This window comes from Anolis carolinensis, unplaced genomic scaffold, assembly GCF_035594765.1.
Source record: "Anolis carolinensis isolate JA03-04 unplaced genomic scaffold, rAnoCar3.1.pri scaffold_11, whole genome shotgun sequence".
Classification (NCBI taxonomy): domain Eukaryota; kingdom Metazoa; phylum Chordata; class Lepidosauria; order Squamata; family Dactyloidae; genus Anolis; species Anolis carolinensis.
Genome location: NW_026943822.1, coordinates 22,677,653 through 22,694,799, shown reverse-complemented (window position 1 = coordinate 22,694,799; position 17,147 = coordinate 22,677,653). Strand labels below are relative to the sequence as shown.

At 48.0% G+C, this 17,147-nt stretch overlaps 2 protein-coding genes across 3 annotated transcripts in view; both read left to right on the top strand.

The window, feature by feature from the left end:
- The window catches only part of lingo1 (leucine rich repeat and Ig domain containing 1), a 386,928-nt gene that overhangs the window by 44,589 nt on the left and 325,192 nt on the right, over nt 1-17,147 (top strand). The window lies entirely within an intron of this gene.
- LOC134293985 (uncharacterized) lies at nt 10,377-15,664 on the top strand. Its single transcript, XM_062963432.1, has 2 exons — nt 10,377-12,156; nt 15,385-15,664. The coding sequence occupies exons 1-2, from the start codon at nt 10,609-10,611 to the stop codon at nt 15,424-15,426; spliced, it is 1,590 nt and encodes a 529-aa protein (XP_062819502.1). The 5' UTR covers nt 10,377-10,608; the 3' UTR covers nt 15,427-15,664.

Sequence of the window (17,147 nt, the reverse complement as noted above, 5' to 3'; positions counted from 1 at the left end):
TGTAATTGTTAGGTTACATTATCATGTAATTCTAGATTGTGTGTTATGCATTGGTTTTAGATGTTGGCTTATTTTTGGATTTGGTTGGTTTATTTCTTGTATTTGTATTTATTCATTGTTTTGTCAAGGCATTAAAGGCATTTATATGTTGGAATCCGCCCTGAGTCCCCTCGGGGAGATAGGGCGGAATACAAATAAAGTCTTATAATTATCTTATTATTAATCACAATACCCTCCTTCTCCTTGACTATAACCCAGTTTGCTTTTGGGTAGACGAATGGTCGAAACGAAACGATAGCACGAAGGAAACGAAGGAAAATGTTTTGTGCACATCTCTAATTTCTACCATAAGCAAAATATAGAGCAGTGGTTCTCAACCTATGGGTCCCTAGGTGTTTTGGCCCACAACTTCCAGAAATCTCAGTCAGTTTACAAGCTGTTAGGATTTCTGGGAGTTGAAGAGAGAATATTATCATTATCATCATCATGATCCTCGTCCTCTTTTTTCTCAAACTCTGGACTCAAGGGGATTGTGGATGAAAGCAAATGGCACCACCATAAACAAAATCGTCGTTGTTGTTGTCATCATTACACTCCTTTTCTCAAACTCTGGGCTCAAGGGGGATTGTGGATGAAAACCTGAGCATTTGGGGGTGAATATCAGAGCCTTTAAATCCATTGTAAATGCCACTACACTCTTCGCTCTCTCCCCAAAAAAGTTCAAAACCTGCAATGACTGGGAAACTGGATAATCCCAAGGCTTACCGACAGATCCATTTAATAAGCTCTGAGCAGCAGTCTAAATATTGAGAAAGGCTGGTACGCAAGGCTGAAAGCAATCTTCTCCTTTTTCACTGGGGAGGGCGATGAGAAACAATGCATTTAAATCCCGAGAAATATCGATTTTGGTTTTTTAAATAGCCAGGAGTGGGATCGGAGAGTTACGAGAGAGGCATGCCTTCTACCCAAACTAAAAAGCCCTGCCTTGTGTTCACTAACAAGTCCAGTTGTGTAATTGGAAGGTTGGAATGAAAGTGGTTGTTTTCCCCGTGTTTTGCCTTCTCCGAATCTCCGTTCACAGGTGGGAGAGCATTGATCCGTTTTCCCAATAGGAAAAGTTCTGCCCTGTTCTCTTCGCAAACAAACACCCGCCTTGCCCAAGCAGGCTTGCCAAGATAAATATTACGAGCTTACCTTAAAACCATGAAAGCAAACACAATATAATGGAACCAGGTGGCACAAACTGAATTAAAGATTGCCCTCGCGTTTGGCTAACTTAGGAAGCTCATTTATGCTCGGAAACTTGTCTTCTGCACATCTGGACGGGTTGTTTAGAAAGGCTGATATTTCTCCTCTCCTTTTCTCTTTTCCATCCTTCCCCTTCCTTCCTTCCTTCCTTCCTTCCTTCCTTCCCTCCTTCCCTCCCTCCCTCCCTCCTTCCTTCCATCCATCCATCCATCCTTCTGTCCTTCCTTTCTTCCTTCCATCCTTCTTTCCATCCATCCATCCATCCATCCATCCATCCATATCTTCCTTTTTTCCTTCCTTCCATCCATCCTTCTGTCCCTCCTTTCTTCCTTCCATCCTTCTTTCCATCCATCCATCCATCCATCCATATCTTCCTTTTTTCCTTCCTTCCATCCATCCTTCTGTCCTTCCTTTCTTCCTTCCATCCTTCTTTCCATCCATCCATCCATCCATCCATCCATCCATCCATCCATCCATCCATATCTTCCTTTTTTCCTTCCTTCCATCCATCCTTCTGTCCCTCCTTTCTTCCTTCCATCCTTCTTTCCATCCATCCATCCATCCATCCATATCTTCCTTTTTTCCTTCCATCCATCCATCCTTCTGTCCTTCCTTTCTTCCTTCCATCCTTCTTTCCATCCATCCATCCATCCATCCATCCATCCATCCATCCATCCATATCTTCCTTTTTTCCTTCCTTCCATCCATCCTTCTGTCCTTCCTTTCTTCCTTCCATCCTTCTTTCCACCCATCCATCCATCCATCCATCCATCCATCCATCCATCTATCCTTCCTTTTTTCCTTCCTTCTGTCCTTCCTTCCTTCCTTCCTTCCTTCCTTCCTTCCGTCCTTCTGTCCTTCCTTTCTTCCTTCCTTCCGTCCGTCCGTCCTTCCATCCTTCCTTTCTATCTTCCATCCTTCTTTCCATCCATCCATCCATCCATCCATCTATCCTTCCTTTTTTCCTTCCTTCTGTCCTTCCTTCTGTCCTTCCTTTCTTCCTTCCATCCTTCTTTCCATCCATCCATCCATCCATCCATCCATATCTTCCTTTTTTCCTTCCTTCCATCCATCCTTCTGTCCTTCCTTTCTTCCTTCCATCCTTCTTTCCATCCATCCATCCATCCATCCATCTATCCTTCCTTCCGTCCTTCTGTCCTTCCTTTCTTCCTTCCTTCCGTCCGTCCGTCCGTCCGTCCTTCCATCCTTCCTTTCTATCTTCCATCCTTCTTTCCATCCATCCATCCATCCATCTATCCTTCCTTTTTTCCTTCCTTCTGTCCTTCCTTCCTTCCTTCCTTCCTTCCTTCCTTCCTTCCTTCCTTCCTTCCTTCCTTCCATCCTCTCTTTCTTCCTTCCATCCTTCTTTCCATCCATCCATCCATCCATCTATCCTTCCTTTTTTCCTTCCTTTTTTCCTTCCTTCCTTCCTTCTTTCCTTCCTTCCTTCCTTCCTTCCTTCCTTCCTTCCTTCCGTCCGTCCTTCCATCCATCCATCCATCCATCCATCCTTCTGTCCTTCCTTTCTTCCTTCCATCCTTCCTTTCTTCCTTCCATCCTTCTTTCCATACATCTATCTATCCTTCCTTCCTTCCATCCTTCCTTCCATCCTTCTTTTCATTCTTCCTTCCTTCCATTATGCAATTTCCCAGTGGCACCAAGTCATTGTCATATGTTGTGCAATGTTGACATTCCACACAGAAGCTGTGCAGCATTCGTAGAGCATATCTCTGTGTGCAGATATTGGCTCTGGAAAAATCGGTTGCCAGGACACAGGGGGCGGGGCTAGAGGAGGGGGCGGGGCCTCTTCCCAAGTGCCTGACGGGGCTGAACCTCTATACCCCGCCCCCGTCTTCTAACAAGCACCTCAGGGAGGTATACAGAGGCTCTTGGGAAGAGGCCTCGCCCCTACCCCTAGTCCCACCCTTTAGTCCTAAAAGGCCTCTCAGGAAAAGTATAGAGGCTCAGCCCTATCTCAGGCTCTTGGAAGGAGGCCCCGCCCCCTTCCCTAGCTCCGCATTTTAGTCCTAAAAGGCCTCTCAGGAAAAGTATAGAGGCTCAGCCCTATCTCAGGCTCTTGGAAGGAGGCCCCGCCCCCTTCCCTAGCTCCGCATTTTAGTCCTAAAAGGCCTCTCAGGAAAAGTATAGAGGCTCAGCCCTATCTCGGGCTCTTGGAAGGAGGCCCCGCCCCCTTCCCTAGCTCCGCATTTTAGTCCTAAAAGGCCTCTCAGGAAAAGTATAGAGGCTCAGCCCTGTCTCGGGCTCTTGGAAGGAGGCCCCGCCCCCTTCCCTAGCTCCGCATTTTAGTCCTAAAAGGCCTCTCAGGAAAAGTATAGAGGCTCAGCCCTGTCTCGGGCTCTTGGAAGGAGGCCCCGCCCCCTTCCCTAGCTCCGCCTTTTAGTCCTAAAAGGCCTCTCAGGAAAAGTATAGAGGCTCAGCCCTGTCTCGGGCTCTTGGAAGGAGGCCCCGCCCCCTTCCCTAGCTCTGCCTTTTAGTCCTAAAAGGCCTCTCAGGAAAAGTATAGAGGCTCAGTCCTGTCTCGCGCTCTTGGAAGGAGGCCCCGCCCCCTTCCCTAGCTCCGCCTTTTAGTCCGAAAAGGCCTCTCAGGAAAAGTATAGAGGCTCAGCCCTGTCTCGGGCTCTTGGAAGGAGGCCCCGCCCCCTTCCCTAGCTCCGCCTTTTAGTCCGAAAAGGCCTCTCAGGAAAAGTATAGAGGCTCAGCCCTGTCTCGGGCTCTTGGAAGGAGGCCCCGCCCCCTTCCCTAGCTCCGCCTTTTAGTCCTAAAAGGCCTCTCAGGAAAAGTATAGAGGCTCAGCCCTGTCTCGGGCTCTTGGAAGGAGGCCCCGCCCCCTTCCCTAGCTCCGCCTTTTAGTCCGAAAAGGCCTCTCAGGAAAAGTATAGAGGCTCAGCCCTGTCTCGGGCTCTTGGAAGGAGGCCCCGCCCCCTTCCCTAGCTCCGCCTTTTAGTCCTAAAAGGCCTCTCAGGAAAAGTATAGAGGCTCAGCCCTGTCTCGGGCTCTTGGAAGGAGGCCCCGCCCCCTTCCCTAGCTCTGCCTTTTAGTCCTAAAAGGCCTCTCAGGAAAAGTATAGAGGCTCAGTCCTGTCTCGCGCTCTTGGAAGGAGGCCCCGCCCCCTTCCCTAGCTCCGCCTTTTAGTCCGAAAAGGCCTCTCAGGAAAAGTATAGAGGCTCAGCCCTGTCTCGGGCTCTTGGAAGGAGGCCCCGCCCCCTTCCCTAGCTCCGCATTTTAGTCCTAAAAGGCCTCTCAGGAAAAGTATAGAGGCTCAGTCCTGTCTCGGGCTCTTGGAAGGAGGCCCCGCCCCCTTCCCTAGCTCCGCCTTTTAGTCCGAAAAGGCCTCTCAGGAAAAGTATAGAGGCTCAGCCCTGTCTCGGGCTCTTGGAAGGAGGCCCCGCCCCCTTCCCTAGCTCCGCCTTTTAGTCCTAAAAGGCCTCTCAGGAAAAGTATAGAGGCTCAGCCCTGTCTCGGGCTCTTGGAAGGAGGCCCCGCCCCCTTCCCTAGCTCTGCCTTTTAGTCCTAAAAGGCCTCTCAGGAAAAGTATAGAGGCTCAGCCCTGTCTCGCGCTCTTGGAAGGAGGCCCCGCCCCCTTCCCTAGCTTCGCCTTTTAGTCCGAAAAGGCCTCTCAGGAGAAGTATAGAGGCTCAGCCCTGTCTCGCGCTCTTGGAAGGAGGCCCCACCCCCTTCCCTAGCCCCGCCCTCTAGTCCTAAAAGGCCTCTCAGGAGAAGTATAGAGGCTCAGCCCTATCTCGGGTTGGAAGGAGGCCCTGCCCCCTTCCCTAGTTCCGACTTTTAGTCCTAAAAGGCCTCTCAGGAGAGGTATAGAGGCTCAGCCCTATCTCAGGCTCTTGGAAGGAGGCCCTGCCCCCTTCCCTAGCTCTGCCTTTTAGTCCGAAAAGGCCTCTCAGGAGAAGTATAGAGGCTCAGCCCTGTCTCGCGCTCTTGGAAGGAGGCCCCACCCCCTTCCCTAGCCCCGCCCTCTAGTCCTAAAAGGCCTCTCAGGAGAAGTATAGAGGCTCAGCCCTATCTCGGGTTGGAAGGAGGCCCTGCCCCCTTCCCTAGTTCCGACTTTTAGTCCTAAAAGGCCTCTCAGGAGAGGTATAGAGGCTCAGCCCTATCTCAGGCTCTTGGAAGGAGGCCCTGCCCCCTTCCCTAGCTCTGCCTTTTAGACCTAAAAGGCCTCTCAAGAAAAGTATAGAGGCTCAGCCCTATCTCGGGCTCTTGGAAGGAGGCCCCGCCCCCTTCCCTAGCTCCGCCCTCTGTGTCCCAACAAGCGTCACAGGAGAGGTATAGGTTCTCAGCCCTGTCTCGGGCTCTTGGGAAGAAGCCATGCCCACTCCTCTAGTGGATCCCTCAAAACGGACCTGGAAGGGGGGGGGGGTAGCCAAAGCATCTGGATCTTTTTAGTAGCTTGGACCTAAACAACCTACTAGGGGGGGGGGGGGTCACATAATTGGATTTGATGTCCTGTGGGTCCCCATCTGTGATCTGATGGTCCTTCCATCCACTGGAGTTGTCTTCTTCTATTAATCAACTTGCCCACAAACCTACCCAAGCTAGACTGAATTACTGCTCTTGTGTTCCTCCCAATGACCCTGTATTTGCAGCCACAATCTGATACTTCCCATGTGTGCATCTGTCAAACTGCATCTTCCATAGTTTGTTTCTAGGAGATGCATAAAAACCGCATGTGTATTTATGACATTGCCGGAGAACCTCTCCTTCTCCTTCCTCCTCCTCTCTGCTAGGCCTAGCCTCTCTTTATGAAGATTGATGGCAGGGCAGTAAATGTTTAGCACCTCATCCCAGCCGATGGTATCTGTGTGTATGAATACATCTTTCCCCTCAATAAACAGATGCTTCGAAAAGCCGTGCACCGCAGAACCGGCTCTCGCCTTGCCTCCTTGTTTTCTTTTTTTGGGTAATTCTTTCGTCCTCACGCATGCCAGATTCGAAATGAGGTTGAATAAAGCAGCGGAATATGAATTCAGAAACGCCTACGTCCCAGTGCAAGAACTCAAGTCTAATGAAATGTTGGAAGCGCATGGACTGGAACCACAAATTAATTTCACCTTCGCGTCTGGTTCATGGTTAGAGAGTTGGCGCACAATGAGAATTTGTAGTCGTTGGGTGATGTGAGCAGGAGGGAGATCCTTCTCCGCTTTGACAAAATGGAAGGGATTTCAAATGCAAAGACTGATTGCCTTCATTTCTTTAATTGGTTGAATCCTTTCCAGAGAAGATCTAATTCAGCGATGGGCATGGTATATGCATGAGCTTAAATTCAATTATTTGTACCAATTCAATTAAATCCATTGAATGAATGAGATTTGTTGGTGCGTTAGCTCACCATCCAACAATTGGTTCAAGGGGCCCTCTCTACAATACACCAGTGACATATCAATATATTATTAATTATCTTTTATAAGATAATTCCCAACCAGACTCCCCTTCCCAGCACATCCTTTAAAGAGGTTTCATATCTGCTGTTTCTACTCTAGAAGAGGTGCTCAGCTGCAGCACTGGCAGGCGCGTACACTTTTCAGGCCTGCCGCATGCCACGCCACACACACACTCTCCTCAGAAAGAGAATGTGTGTGTGGCATGGCGTGCAAGCCCGGAAAGCACACACGCCTGCAGCCAAGCACCTAATACTCTAGAGTAAGAGTAGATTGGCTGCAGGCGCATATGCTTTCCGGGCCTGCATGCCACGCCATACACACACTATCCTTGGAAAGAGATTGTGTGTGTGGCGTGCAGGCCTGGAAAGCACACACGCCTGCAGCCAAGCACCTAATACTCTAGAGTAAGAGTCGCTTGGCTGCAGGCGCATATGCTTTCTGAACCTGCACGCCACGCCATACACACATTTTCCTTGGAAAGAGAGTGTGTGTGTGTGACATGCAGGCCCAGAAAGCACACACGCCTGCAGCCAAGCACCTAATACTTTAGAGTAAGAGTCACTTAGCTGCAGGCGCATATGCTTTCTGGGCCTGCACACCACGCCATACACACATTATCCTTGGAAAGTGTGTGTGTGTGACGTGCAGGCCCAGAAAGCACACATGCCTGCAGCCAAGCACCTAATACTCTGGAGTAAGAGTCGCTTGGCTGCAGGCGCATATGCTTTCCGGACCTGCACACCACGCCATACACACATTATCCTTGGAAAGAGAGTGCGTGTGTGGCGTGCAGGCCTGGAAAGCATGCACGTCTGCTAGTGCCTGCAGCTGAGCGCCTCTTACTCTAGAGTACCACACGTACTCTCTTTTCAAGGCAAGTTTTGGAGGTGCTCAGCTGCAGACGAAAGTAGGCTTGGAGCCAGGATTGCTTTAGTGTTGAACCGATTTTTGTGCGAGGAGGGGCTTTCTGTTTCGTGCCCCCAAAGACACGAAAGACACTAAAGAAATGGTAGAAATGGTAGAAATAATAATAATAATAATAATAATAATAATAACAATAATAATAATAAGACCTGGCTCTGGCTCACGAATGGGACCCTGAAGAAGGAGACAGAAGGCCTGATCCTTGCAACCCAGGAGCAAGCCATCAGAACAAAGGCAATTCAGGCCAAGATCGAAAAATCAGCTGATGACCCAAAACGCAGACTGTGCAAGGAAACCTACGAAACCATGGATCATATCCTCAGCTGCTGTAAGAAAATTGCACAGACAGACTACAAACAGAGGCACAACTATGTGGCCCAAATGATTCATTGGAACTTATGCCTCAAGTACCACCGCCCAGCAGCAAAGAACTGGTGGGATCACAAACCTGCAAAGGTTGTGGAAAATGAACACGCAAAGATACTGTGGGACTTCCGAATCCAGACTGACAAAGTTCTGGAACACAACACACCAGACATCACAGTTGTGGAAAAGAACAAGGTTTGGATCATTGATGTTGCCATCCCAGGTGACAGTCGCATTGACGAAAAACAACAGGAAAAACTCAGCTGCTATCAGGACCTCAAGATTGAACTTCAAAGACTCTGGCAGAAACCAGTGCAGGTGGTCCCGGTGGTGATGGGCACAGTGGGTGCCGTGCCAAAAGATCTCAGCCAGCATTTGGAAACAATAGACATTGACAAAATCACGATCTGCCAACTGCAAAAGGCCACCCTACTGGGATCTGCACGCATCATCCGAAAATACATCACACAGTCCTAGACACTTGGGAAGTGTTCGACTTGTGATTTTGTGAAACGAAATCCAGCATGTCTATCTTGTTTGCTGTGTCATACAACATCGTTGTGTCAATAATAATATAATAATAATAATAAACTTTATTTGTATTCCGCCCTATTTCCCAAAGGGGACTCAAGACGGATTCCAACATACAATGGCAAACATTCAATGCCGCCATAAACTCTGTATGATATGGGTTAATATGGGGTATAATATTAGTTACGTCTATTTTTGATAGTAACTCTCAAGCATCTGGAAATCTAACAATCCACGTGGGTGTCGGTTAACTGGGAATCTGCTGTATGTAGGTATATATGCAGACATATTTACAGTGAATGCTTAACCTTTCCTGATGGTTTTTCAATATCTGAAATTTATCTTCTCATTCTGATGACTAATTTCCATCTCACGCTAAGGCCTGATTCGACTCGCTGCTCGCTCTCACTTTCTCTATCAATCCGCTGTGAGATCAGATGCGAGTGGGATGCCTGAAATTTATTAATGAAGATTCGAAATGACCATCCTTTGGCGGATCTTCAAATGTCTCCCTGCACTTGGAGAATGGCTGCAAAAAGGAACTCTGTGGACGGTGATTCGGATGAATTATTCAGCAGCGTTTGCGGCGTGCGACTTTCATGATTTGTAATGAGCCTTGGGACAGGAAGGGTGCGTGGATAGAAGTAAATAATGTATGCTTTCGAGGTCACCGCATTCATAATAATAATTTGTAGCGTTTGTCAGATCGGCACCAAGTTCCCGTTGAAACTGAAAGGGCAGGAAGTTTCCAAACCAGAGTCAACTCTCATTGGTTGGAACAGGTCAGGAGAGCAAATGGTTTAAGCCAATGGTTTTCCATTATGTCTTAAGGACAGCTTGGAAAAATGACTTTTTTTCTGGACGGTAATGCAATCTCTTAGCAATACGATAGCTTGCTATACATTTGAAGAGTTTGAAGAGCATTTCCCCCTGAAATATTTGTAAACTCTCCTACAGATAAATAGGCATTAACCCCTTGCAAGCTTTTGCCATCTCTATGTACCTTTATATGTGTATCTATCTATATACATTAATTTTATATATGAATTTCCCCTTATATGTTTGCAGGTATTTGCAAATCCTTTATAAATATAGATCCACGTACCTGTGTATCTGTAGCCATACATATACATTATTTTTATATATGAATTTCCCCTCATATGTTTGCAAGAATTTGCAAATCCTTTATAAATATAGATCCACGTACCTGTGTATCTGTAGCCATACATATACATTATTTTTATATATGATTTTCCCCTCATATGTTTGCAAGAATTTGCAAATCCTTTATAAATATAGATCCATGTACCTGTGTATCTGCAGCCATACATATACATTATTTTTATATATGATTTTCCCCTCATATGTTTGCAGATATTTGCAAATCCTTTATAAATATAGATCCATGTACCTGTGTATCTGTAGCCATACATATACATTATTTTTATATATGAATTTCCCCTCATATGTTTGCAAGAATTTGCAAATCCTTTATAAATATAGATCCATGTACCTGTGTATCTGTAGCCATACATATACATTATTTTTATATATGATTTTCCCCTCATATGTTTGCAAGAATTTGCAAATCCTTTATAAATATAGATCCATGTACCTGTGTATCTGTAGCCATACATATACATTATTTTTATATATGATTTTCCCCTCATATGTTTGCAGGTATTTGCAAATCGTTTATAAATATAGATCCATGTACCTGTGTATCTGTAGCCATACATATACATTATTTTTATATATGAATTTACCTTCATATGTTTGCAAGTCTCTGCAAATATCTATATAAAGAGAGATGTCTGGATAGATACGAATATATTCTTACCTACCATATTTAGGGCTTGCAAATATTACAGGGGGGAAATGAACACACACACATATATATAGACATATATGTCAGAACCCTGCTACTAGAGCCTGGATGTGGCTCTGAGTTTCAGGGTCACTGACATTGATAAGACACCTGCGTCCCAGGACTCGGAGGAGAAACGGCTGATGGACTTGGCGGGGAATTTGCGCGGGGTTTTACTGAGCGGGAAGAGACTGTTCAAATGAGGGGGAGGGTATATAAAGGAGGGTTGGCCGGAGCCTCCCATTCTTGGCTTTTCTGATGTTCATGTTTCCTACAGTAAAAGTTCCTGGTGATACCACAGAGAGTCTCGTGTGTTCATTCAGGAGCGGCTGTGGTGAGCTGACACTAAGCCAAGAATACGGACACCATCCCGCTGTAGCGGTGAGGTGTAACATGCAAGTGGAGGATGAAGAGCTCTTGGGCGCCGGAGGAGGAAGGTCGGAAAGGGCCACTCCCGAGACGGACGCTGAGTTCCACCAGCTGGCGGCCCTGGCGTCATCCACCGCTTATGCCCAGCCAAATGGGGTAACCCAGAGGCGCGGAGTGGTGCGGGGAGATAGCACCGGAGGAGAGGAAGGTTCACCTTCCCCAGGCCCGCAAAAGATGGTATTTCTGGAGGAGAGGATGTCGGCGATGGAGACCACCCTGGCAGTGATGTCGAGGGCGATGGAGCGCCTGGCGGTTTTGGCGGAGCCGGAGCGAGGAAGGGAACTCCGGGCTAGCTCAATGTGGGACGTGAGCATGGGAAGCAGCCAGGGCTTTGCAGACCTCCCAGCACCGAAGGGAAGGGAAATGCGAAAGGAGCCCGGTGCCCGGCCCAAGATCCAAACGAGCCTGACGCGGGTGGAGGAGAGTGACGACGAAGGGGAAAAGCCTCCGAGAATCCCGGCTACGCTCCCAACTGAGACCCTGGTGCCCCTGGCGAATGCCGGGCGTGGCACAGGACAAAGGGAAGCAGCAGCGGGGCCCACTGGCCCGCAAGGGGGCTTGCGACGGGCGGAGAATTGGGGATTGCCACCACAGGGACCCCTACCGAGACGAGAGGAACTAAGGATCGAGTTTGGGGGAGAGTCCTCTGAACTGGATTTCTTCCTGACCACGGTGAGGGGCTATATGGAGGACAATGCCCACACTTTTAGAACGGAATCCAGCCGGGTACGGGCCATTGGTGCAGTGTTGAAGAGGGGAGCGGCCAGCTGGTACGTTCAACTACACGCGCGGCGCGACCCATGTCTGGGGTCACTCCGACGCTTTATGGGGGCCCTGGAGACCCGTTTCCGAGATCCACTGGAGCAGATCCGGGCGAGGGAGGAGTTGAAGACCGTCTCCCAGGGGCAGAGGTCGGTATCTGAGTATGCGGAGGAGTTCCAATGCCTCGCTGAAAAGGTGCCGGAATGGTCTGCAGTGACAAAGATAGAACTCTTCAAAGAGGGGCTCAGGCGGGAGATCCTCTCCTGGGCGGTGCATCGTGATGAGCCTGACACACTGCGCGGATGGATTCAGCTGGCGGGGCGCATCGAGACATCGCTGGCCCAGGCGAGGAGGCACCGAGGAGGGCTACAGCAGCGGCCGCAGATGAAAGAGGGGAGCCGGAAGGAGGGATCAACCCCAGCCGGGAGGAGAACGGAGCCGACAGGGAACGTGAGCACCAGCAGGAGGGGCTGCTTCGTGTGCGGCCGTTTGGGCCACAGGGCTGCCGAGTGCTGGCAGAGAAAAGGGGAAGGCGGAGGCCCGCCCAAACCAAGAGCCGTGGCAGGGAAACGCGCCGAGGAAGAACCACCGATGAGGCACCACTCGGGGGGGTTGGTAAGTCAGGACAAAGCCATGATAGTGGTCCCCATTCAGCTGGAAAGTGGCAGCAAACAAGCAACCTGCAAAGCATTTGTGGATTGTGGATGTTCCAGGAACATCATCTCCCCTGAATTAGCCGAGGGATTGGGATGCGAAAGAACGAACCTAGAATCCCCAATAGCTTTTTCGCAGTTGGACGGATCCACAGCATCGGGATCATTAGCTAAGTACAGTGCCGAAGATGTAAAGTGTAAGATAGGGAGTTGGGAAGGAAAGGTGTCATTTGTGATATCACAAATAGCCAGCTATAATGTTATACTAGGCATGCCATGGCTGGGGCAGGCCAACCCGCAAATCAACTGGGAGGATAAGAGCATGATCTTCAGGATGAAGTTGGAAGGAGGGAGCCAGGAAGTGGAAAGGGAGCCGGGGAAAAGGGGGGAGGAAGACTCTATCAGGATAGCAGAACTGGCAGATAAATTACCCCCAGAGTATCGGGATTTTGTGGACGTATTTGATGAGAAGGAAGCAGACAGTTTCCCACCGAAGCGGAGAGTTGAAGTGAAGATAGAGCTAGTCCCAGGAGCAGAGCTTCCTAAGGCAAAAATATACCCAATGTCGGCTAGGGAAAAGGAGGAACTGAGAAAATACATTGATAAAAACCTAGCGAGGGGTTTCATAGAGCCTTCAAATTCCCCTCTAGGGGCGCCTGTGTTGTTCAGGCGCAAAAAGGACCAAACGCTGAGGCTCTGCATTGACTACAGGGGCCTGAATGCAATCAGTTCTGGAAATAAATACCCCCTACCTTTAGTGAAGGACTTGATCGCCCAGTTATCGGAGGGACAGATATTCACTAAATTGGACTTAATTGAAGCGTACCATAAATTGCAGATTAAACCAGAGGACAGGTGGAAGACGGCCTTCTCCTGTGCATTCGGATTATTCAATTATCGTGTGCTCCCTTTCGGTTTGTGCGGCGGAGGCGCCGCGTTCATGCAATTAATCAACGAAGTGTTGCATCCATTGTTGTACAAGGGAGTCTTTGTTTTTTTAGATGACATATTGTTAGTATCTCGGACTAAGGAGCAACACATAGAACTAGTCAGGGAAGTCCTGCAAAAGTTGAGAGAAGCAAAACTGTATGCGAAGCTTGCCAAGTGCGAGTTCAATAAAGACCAGATAGACTTTCTGGGGTATAGGATTTCCTCCCAGGGAGTGGCGATGGACCCTGCGAAGGTAGAAGACGTGAGGGGGTGGGAAGCCCCCAAAACACGGAAGCAGCTGCAATCCTTCCTAGGGTTCGCAAACTTCTATAGAACATTTATCAAGGACTTTGCGCGCCTCACTTTGCCATTAACGGATTTGTTAAAGACTAAAGGTAGGGGAGAAACAGCCAAAGTGAAGGCCCCAGGGGCCAAACTGACCTGGACAATAGAATGCCAGGAAGCTTTCGAAGCCCTTAAAAAGCGTTTTACTGAGGAGCCTGTCCTACAGCACCCTGATATGTCTAAAGCCTTTGTATTACATTGCGATGCGTCAGACCGGGCATATGGGGCAGTTCTGCTACAGAAAGACGAGGGGGGGAACCTGAAGCCATGTGGCTATCTGTCAAAAAAGTTTAGCGATACAGAAAAAAACTGGCCGATTTGGGAGAGAGAAGCCTTAGCGATTCTAAAAGCACTAGAGTGCTGGAGACACTTTCTGGAAGGAAGTGGAACACCGTTTGAGGTGTGGACTGACCATAGAAATTTACAGTATCTAAGATCCCCTCGTAAACTATCAGCGAAGCAAATTAGATGGGCCCAATATTTCAGCCGTTTTGATTTCAGACTCAGATTCTTCCAGGGGAAACATAATATACTCGCTGACGCTCTCTCTCGGATGCCTCAGCACGGGGGAGGAATTCAGGAATCTGAAGGGAGTATTTTTCTTGATAAGCAATGGGGCCTGGCAGTACTAACTCGAGCACAAGCGGCCAAAGAAAACAAACGTACTGCCATTTCCACGGGGGGAGGAGAAATATGGGAGGAAGAGTTGAAGCGAGCGTATGGAATGGACAAATGGTTACAAACAAACAAAGAAAAGGGAGAATTGTGTGGGGATTTGGTGTTTGTAAATAAGAAATTGTATATTCCTGAATGTTTAAGACGAGAAATGTTAAGGAAGTACCATGATAACAAGGGTGCGGGTCATCTAGGCCCCACCAGGACTATTAAACTGTTGGCCAAACAATGCTGGTGGCCCGGAATGAGGAAAGACGCCAGGGGATACGTCACGCAGTGTGAATTATGTGCAGAGGGAAAAACACCACCGGGGAAGCCCCAGGGGCTATTGCAGAAGGTGGTGGAGCCCATGAGGCCATGGGAATGCGTAGCCATGGATTTTGTAGGCGAACTACCCCCCAGCAGAGGCCACAGATACATTTGGACAATATTGGACCTATTCTCAAAACAGGCACACTTTGTGGCTCTGCCAAAACTCCCTTCAGCTGAAAAACTTGCTGATTTGTATGTGAAGCATGTATATCGCCTACATGGGTGTCCCGACAAGATAATTAGTGACCGGGGAGTCCAATTTACTGCAAAATTTTGGGGAAAATTCTTACAGCTGTTAGGAGCAGAAAGGAACCTGAGCTCGGCCTTTCATCCCGCGACCAACGGGGGGGTCGAACGTACCCAACAGACACTGTGCCAATTTTTAAGGATGTACACCAATTATAGACAGGATGATTGGGCGGACCTTCTTCCGTTTGCTGAGATGGCTTTTAACGGGGCCGTACATTCGGCCACAGGTCGTGCCCCATTCGAAATAGTATACGGACAGGAGGTGGCACCTTTCCCCAGGCTACCCGAGTGGAAGGAAGGGGAGGGCCAGACCGACGAGGAATGGCCGGCCAAAATCAAGCAAGGGTGGCAAACCGTGGTAGAGGCATTGCGGGAAACACAAAAGAAGTACAAGCTCTTTGCGGATCGTAGGCGCCGAGAGGGGGACAAATTGGGCGAAGGAGATCTGGTTTGGCTGAGCACAAAAAACCTGAAATTGGGGTTCCCATCCAAGAAATTGGCTCCACGCTATATAGGGCCATTCAGGGTAGCAAAAAGAATAAACGAAGTGACCTATGAGCTGAGGCTACCAAAGGACCTAGGAAAGGTACACCCGGTATTCCATTGCAGCTTGTTAAAAAAGTATAAAGGAACTCTGGACAGCGGAGAACAATAGTTGTGTTTAATCTTTTCCTTCCAGGACGAAGGGGAGGAGGACGCCATGTCAGAACCCTGCTACTAGAGCCTGGATGTGGCTCTGAGTTTCAGGGTCACTGACATTGATAAGACACCTGCGTCCCAGGACTCGGAGGAGAAACGGCTGATGGACTTGGCGGGGAATTTGCGCGGGGTTTTACTGAGCGGGAAGAGACTGTTCAAATGAGGGGGAGGGTATATAAAGGAGGGTTGGCCGGAGCCTCCCATTCTTGGCTTTTCTGATGTTCATGTTTCCTACAGTAAAAGTTCCTGGTGATACCACAGAGAGTCTCGTGTGTTCATTCAGGAGCGGCTGTGGTGAGCTGACATATATATATATATATATATATATATATATATATATATATATATATATATATATATATATAGGGCTTGCAAATATTGTAGGGGAAATGCACACACTATTGCAGGGGATTTGCAAACGTTTCAGGGGAAAATGCATATGTGAAATTAGTAGCTATAATTATAGATCAATATCTAGCTCTGCATTGTTTATATATAATCATTGAATGTTTGCCTGTGTTGGAAGCCGGCCTGAGTCCCCATGGGGAGATAGGGTGGGATCCAAATGAAGTTGTTGTTGTTGTTGTTGTTATTATTATTATTATTATTATTATTATTATTATTAGGTTATTGTTGATACCATATTGTTTTTGTTGCCCCTACTTTTCCACTTATAGAGCTAGTTTATTGTTTTTCTTTGAAATATGTTAAATATTAAAAAACATTTCACCTACTGATGCCTCGATTAATAAAATGTTATTGGTATCTATTTTATTTTTGAAATTGACCTGTAACTGCTTCATTTTCCACCCTCTGCTTATACTCGAGTCAATAAGTTATCCCAGTTGTTTGTGGTAAAATTAGGTGCCTCGGCTTATATTCGGGTCAGCTTATACTCGAGTATATACGGTACCTAGGATTCTTTATAATTGAGCCATGACAGTTACAGCAGAGTCAAACGGCATTAAAAATGGCCAGAAAGGAGTATCAGAGGAATTGCAAGGAAAAGAGGAGACAAATTTCCGAAAGTGGCTCTGCACACCCCTCATTAAACATCCCAATTAAAGTCGTTGCTTTGAGCACTCCGCTTTATGTGATGCGTCAATCTGGAAGTTTATTTCTACTCCGCGGTGCGAGGGACACATCTGAATAATGGGACGGCCTCTAATGAGCGTAGGGAGGCTGCTTTGAGAAGGACTTTGTTTGCTCAGGTATTTACACAGAATGGCTTTTAGGGCCAGGTTTTCTCAGAACAGCTTGCCTGGAAGGAAAGGAGAGCAGCAGGAGTCTGATGCAATGCCATTATGCTGAAAAAGCAGTTGAGATATCTGAAAGGGGCAACAAATAGGGTTGGGGGAATTGCCCCATTAATAGGGAAGGTGATTGTAATGGTTGGTTCAATGGATCCTGGACTTCATTGCTGTCCTCTTCAATCAGTGGATCCCAAGCTGTGGGTCCCCAGATGATTTTGCCTTCAATTTCCAGAAATGCTAACAGCTGGTAAACTGGCTGGGATTTCTGGGAGTTGTAGACCAAAACACCTGGGGACCCACAGGTTGAGAACCACTGACTTATGGGCCGGGCTGTGACACAGCTGGCTAGTAACCAGCTGCTATAAATCACTACTGACCGAGAGGTCATGAGTTCGAAGCCCGGGTTGGTTTAAGCCTCTGACCATTAATAGCCCCGGCTTGCTGTTGACCTATGCAGCCCCGAAAGACAGTTGCACCTGTCAATTAGGGA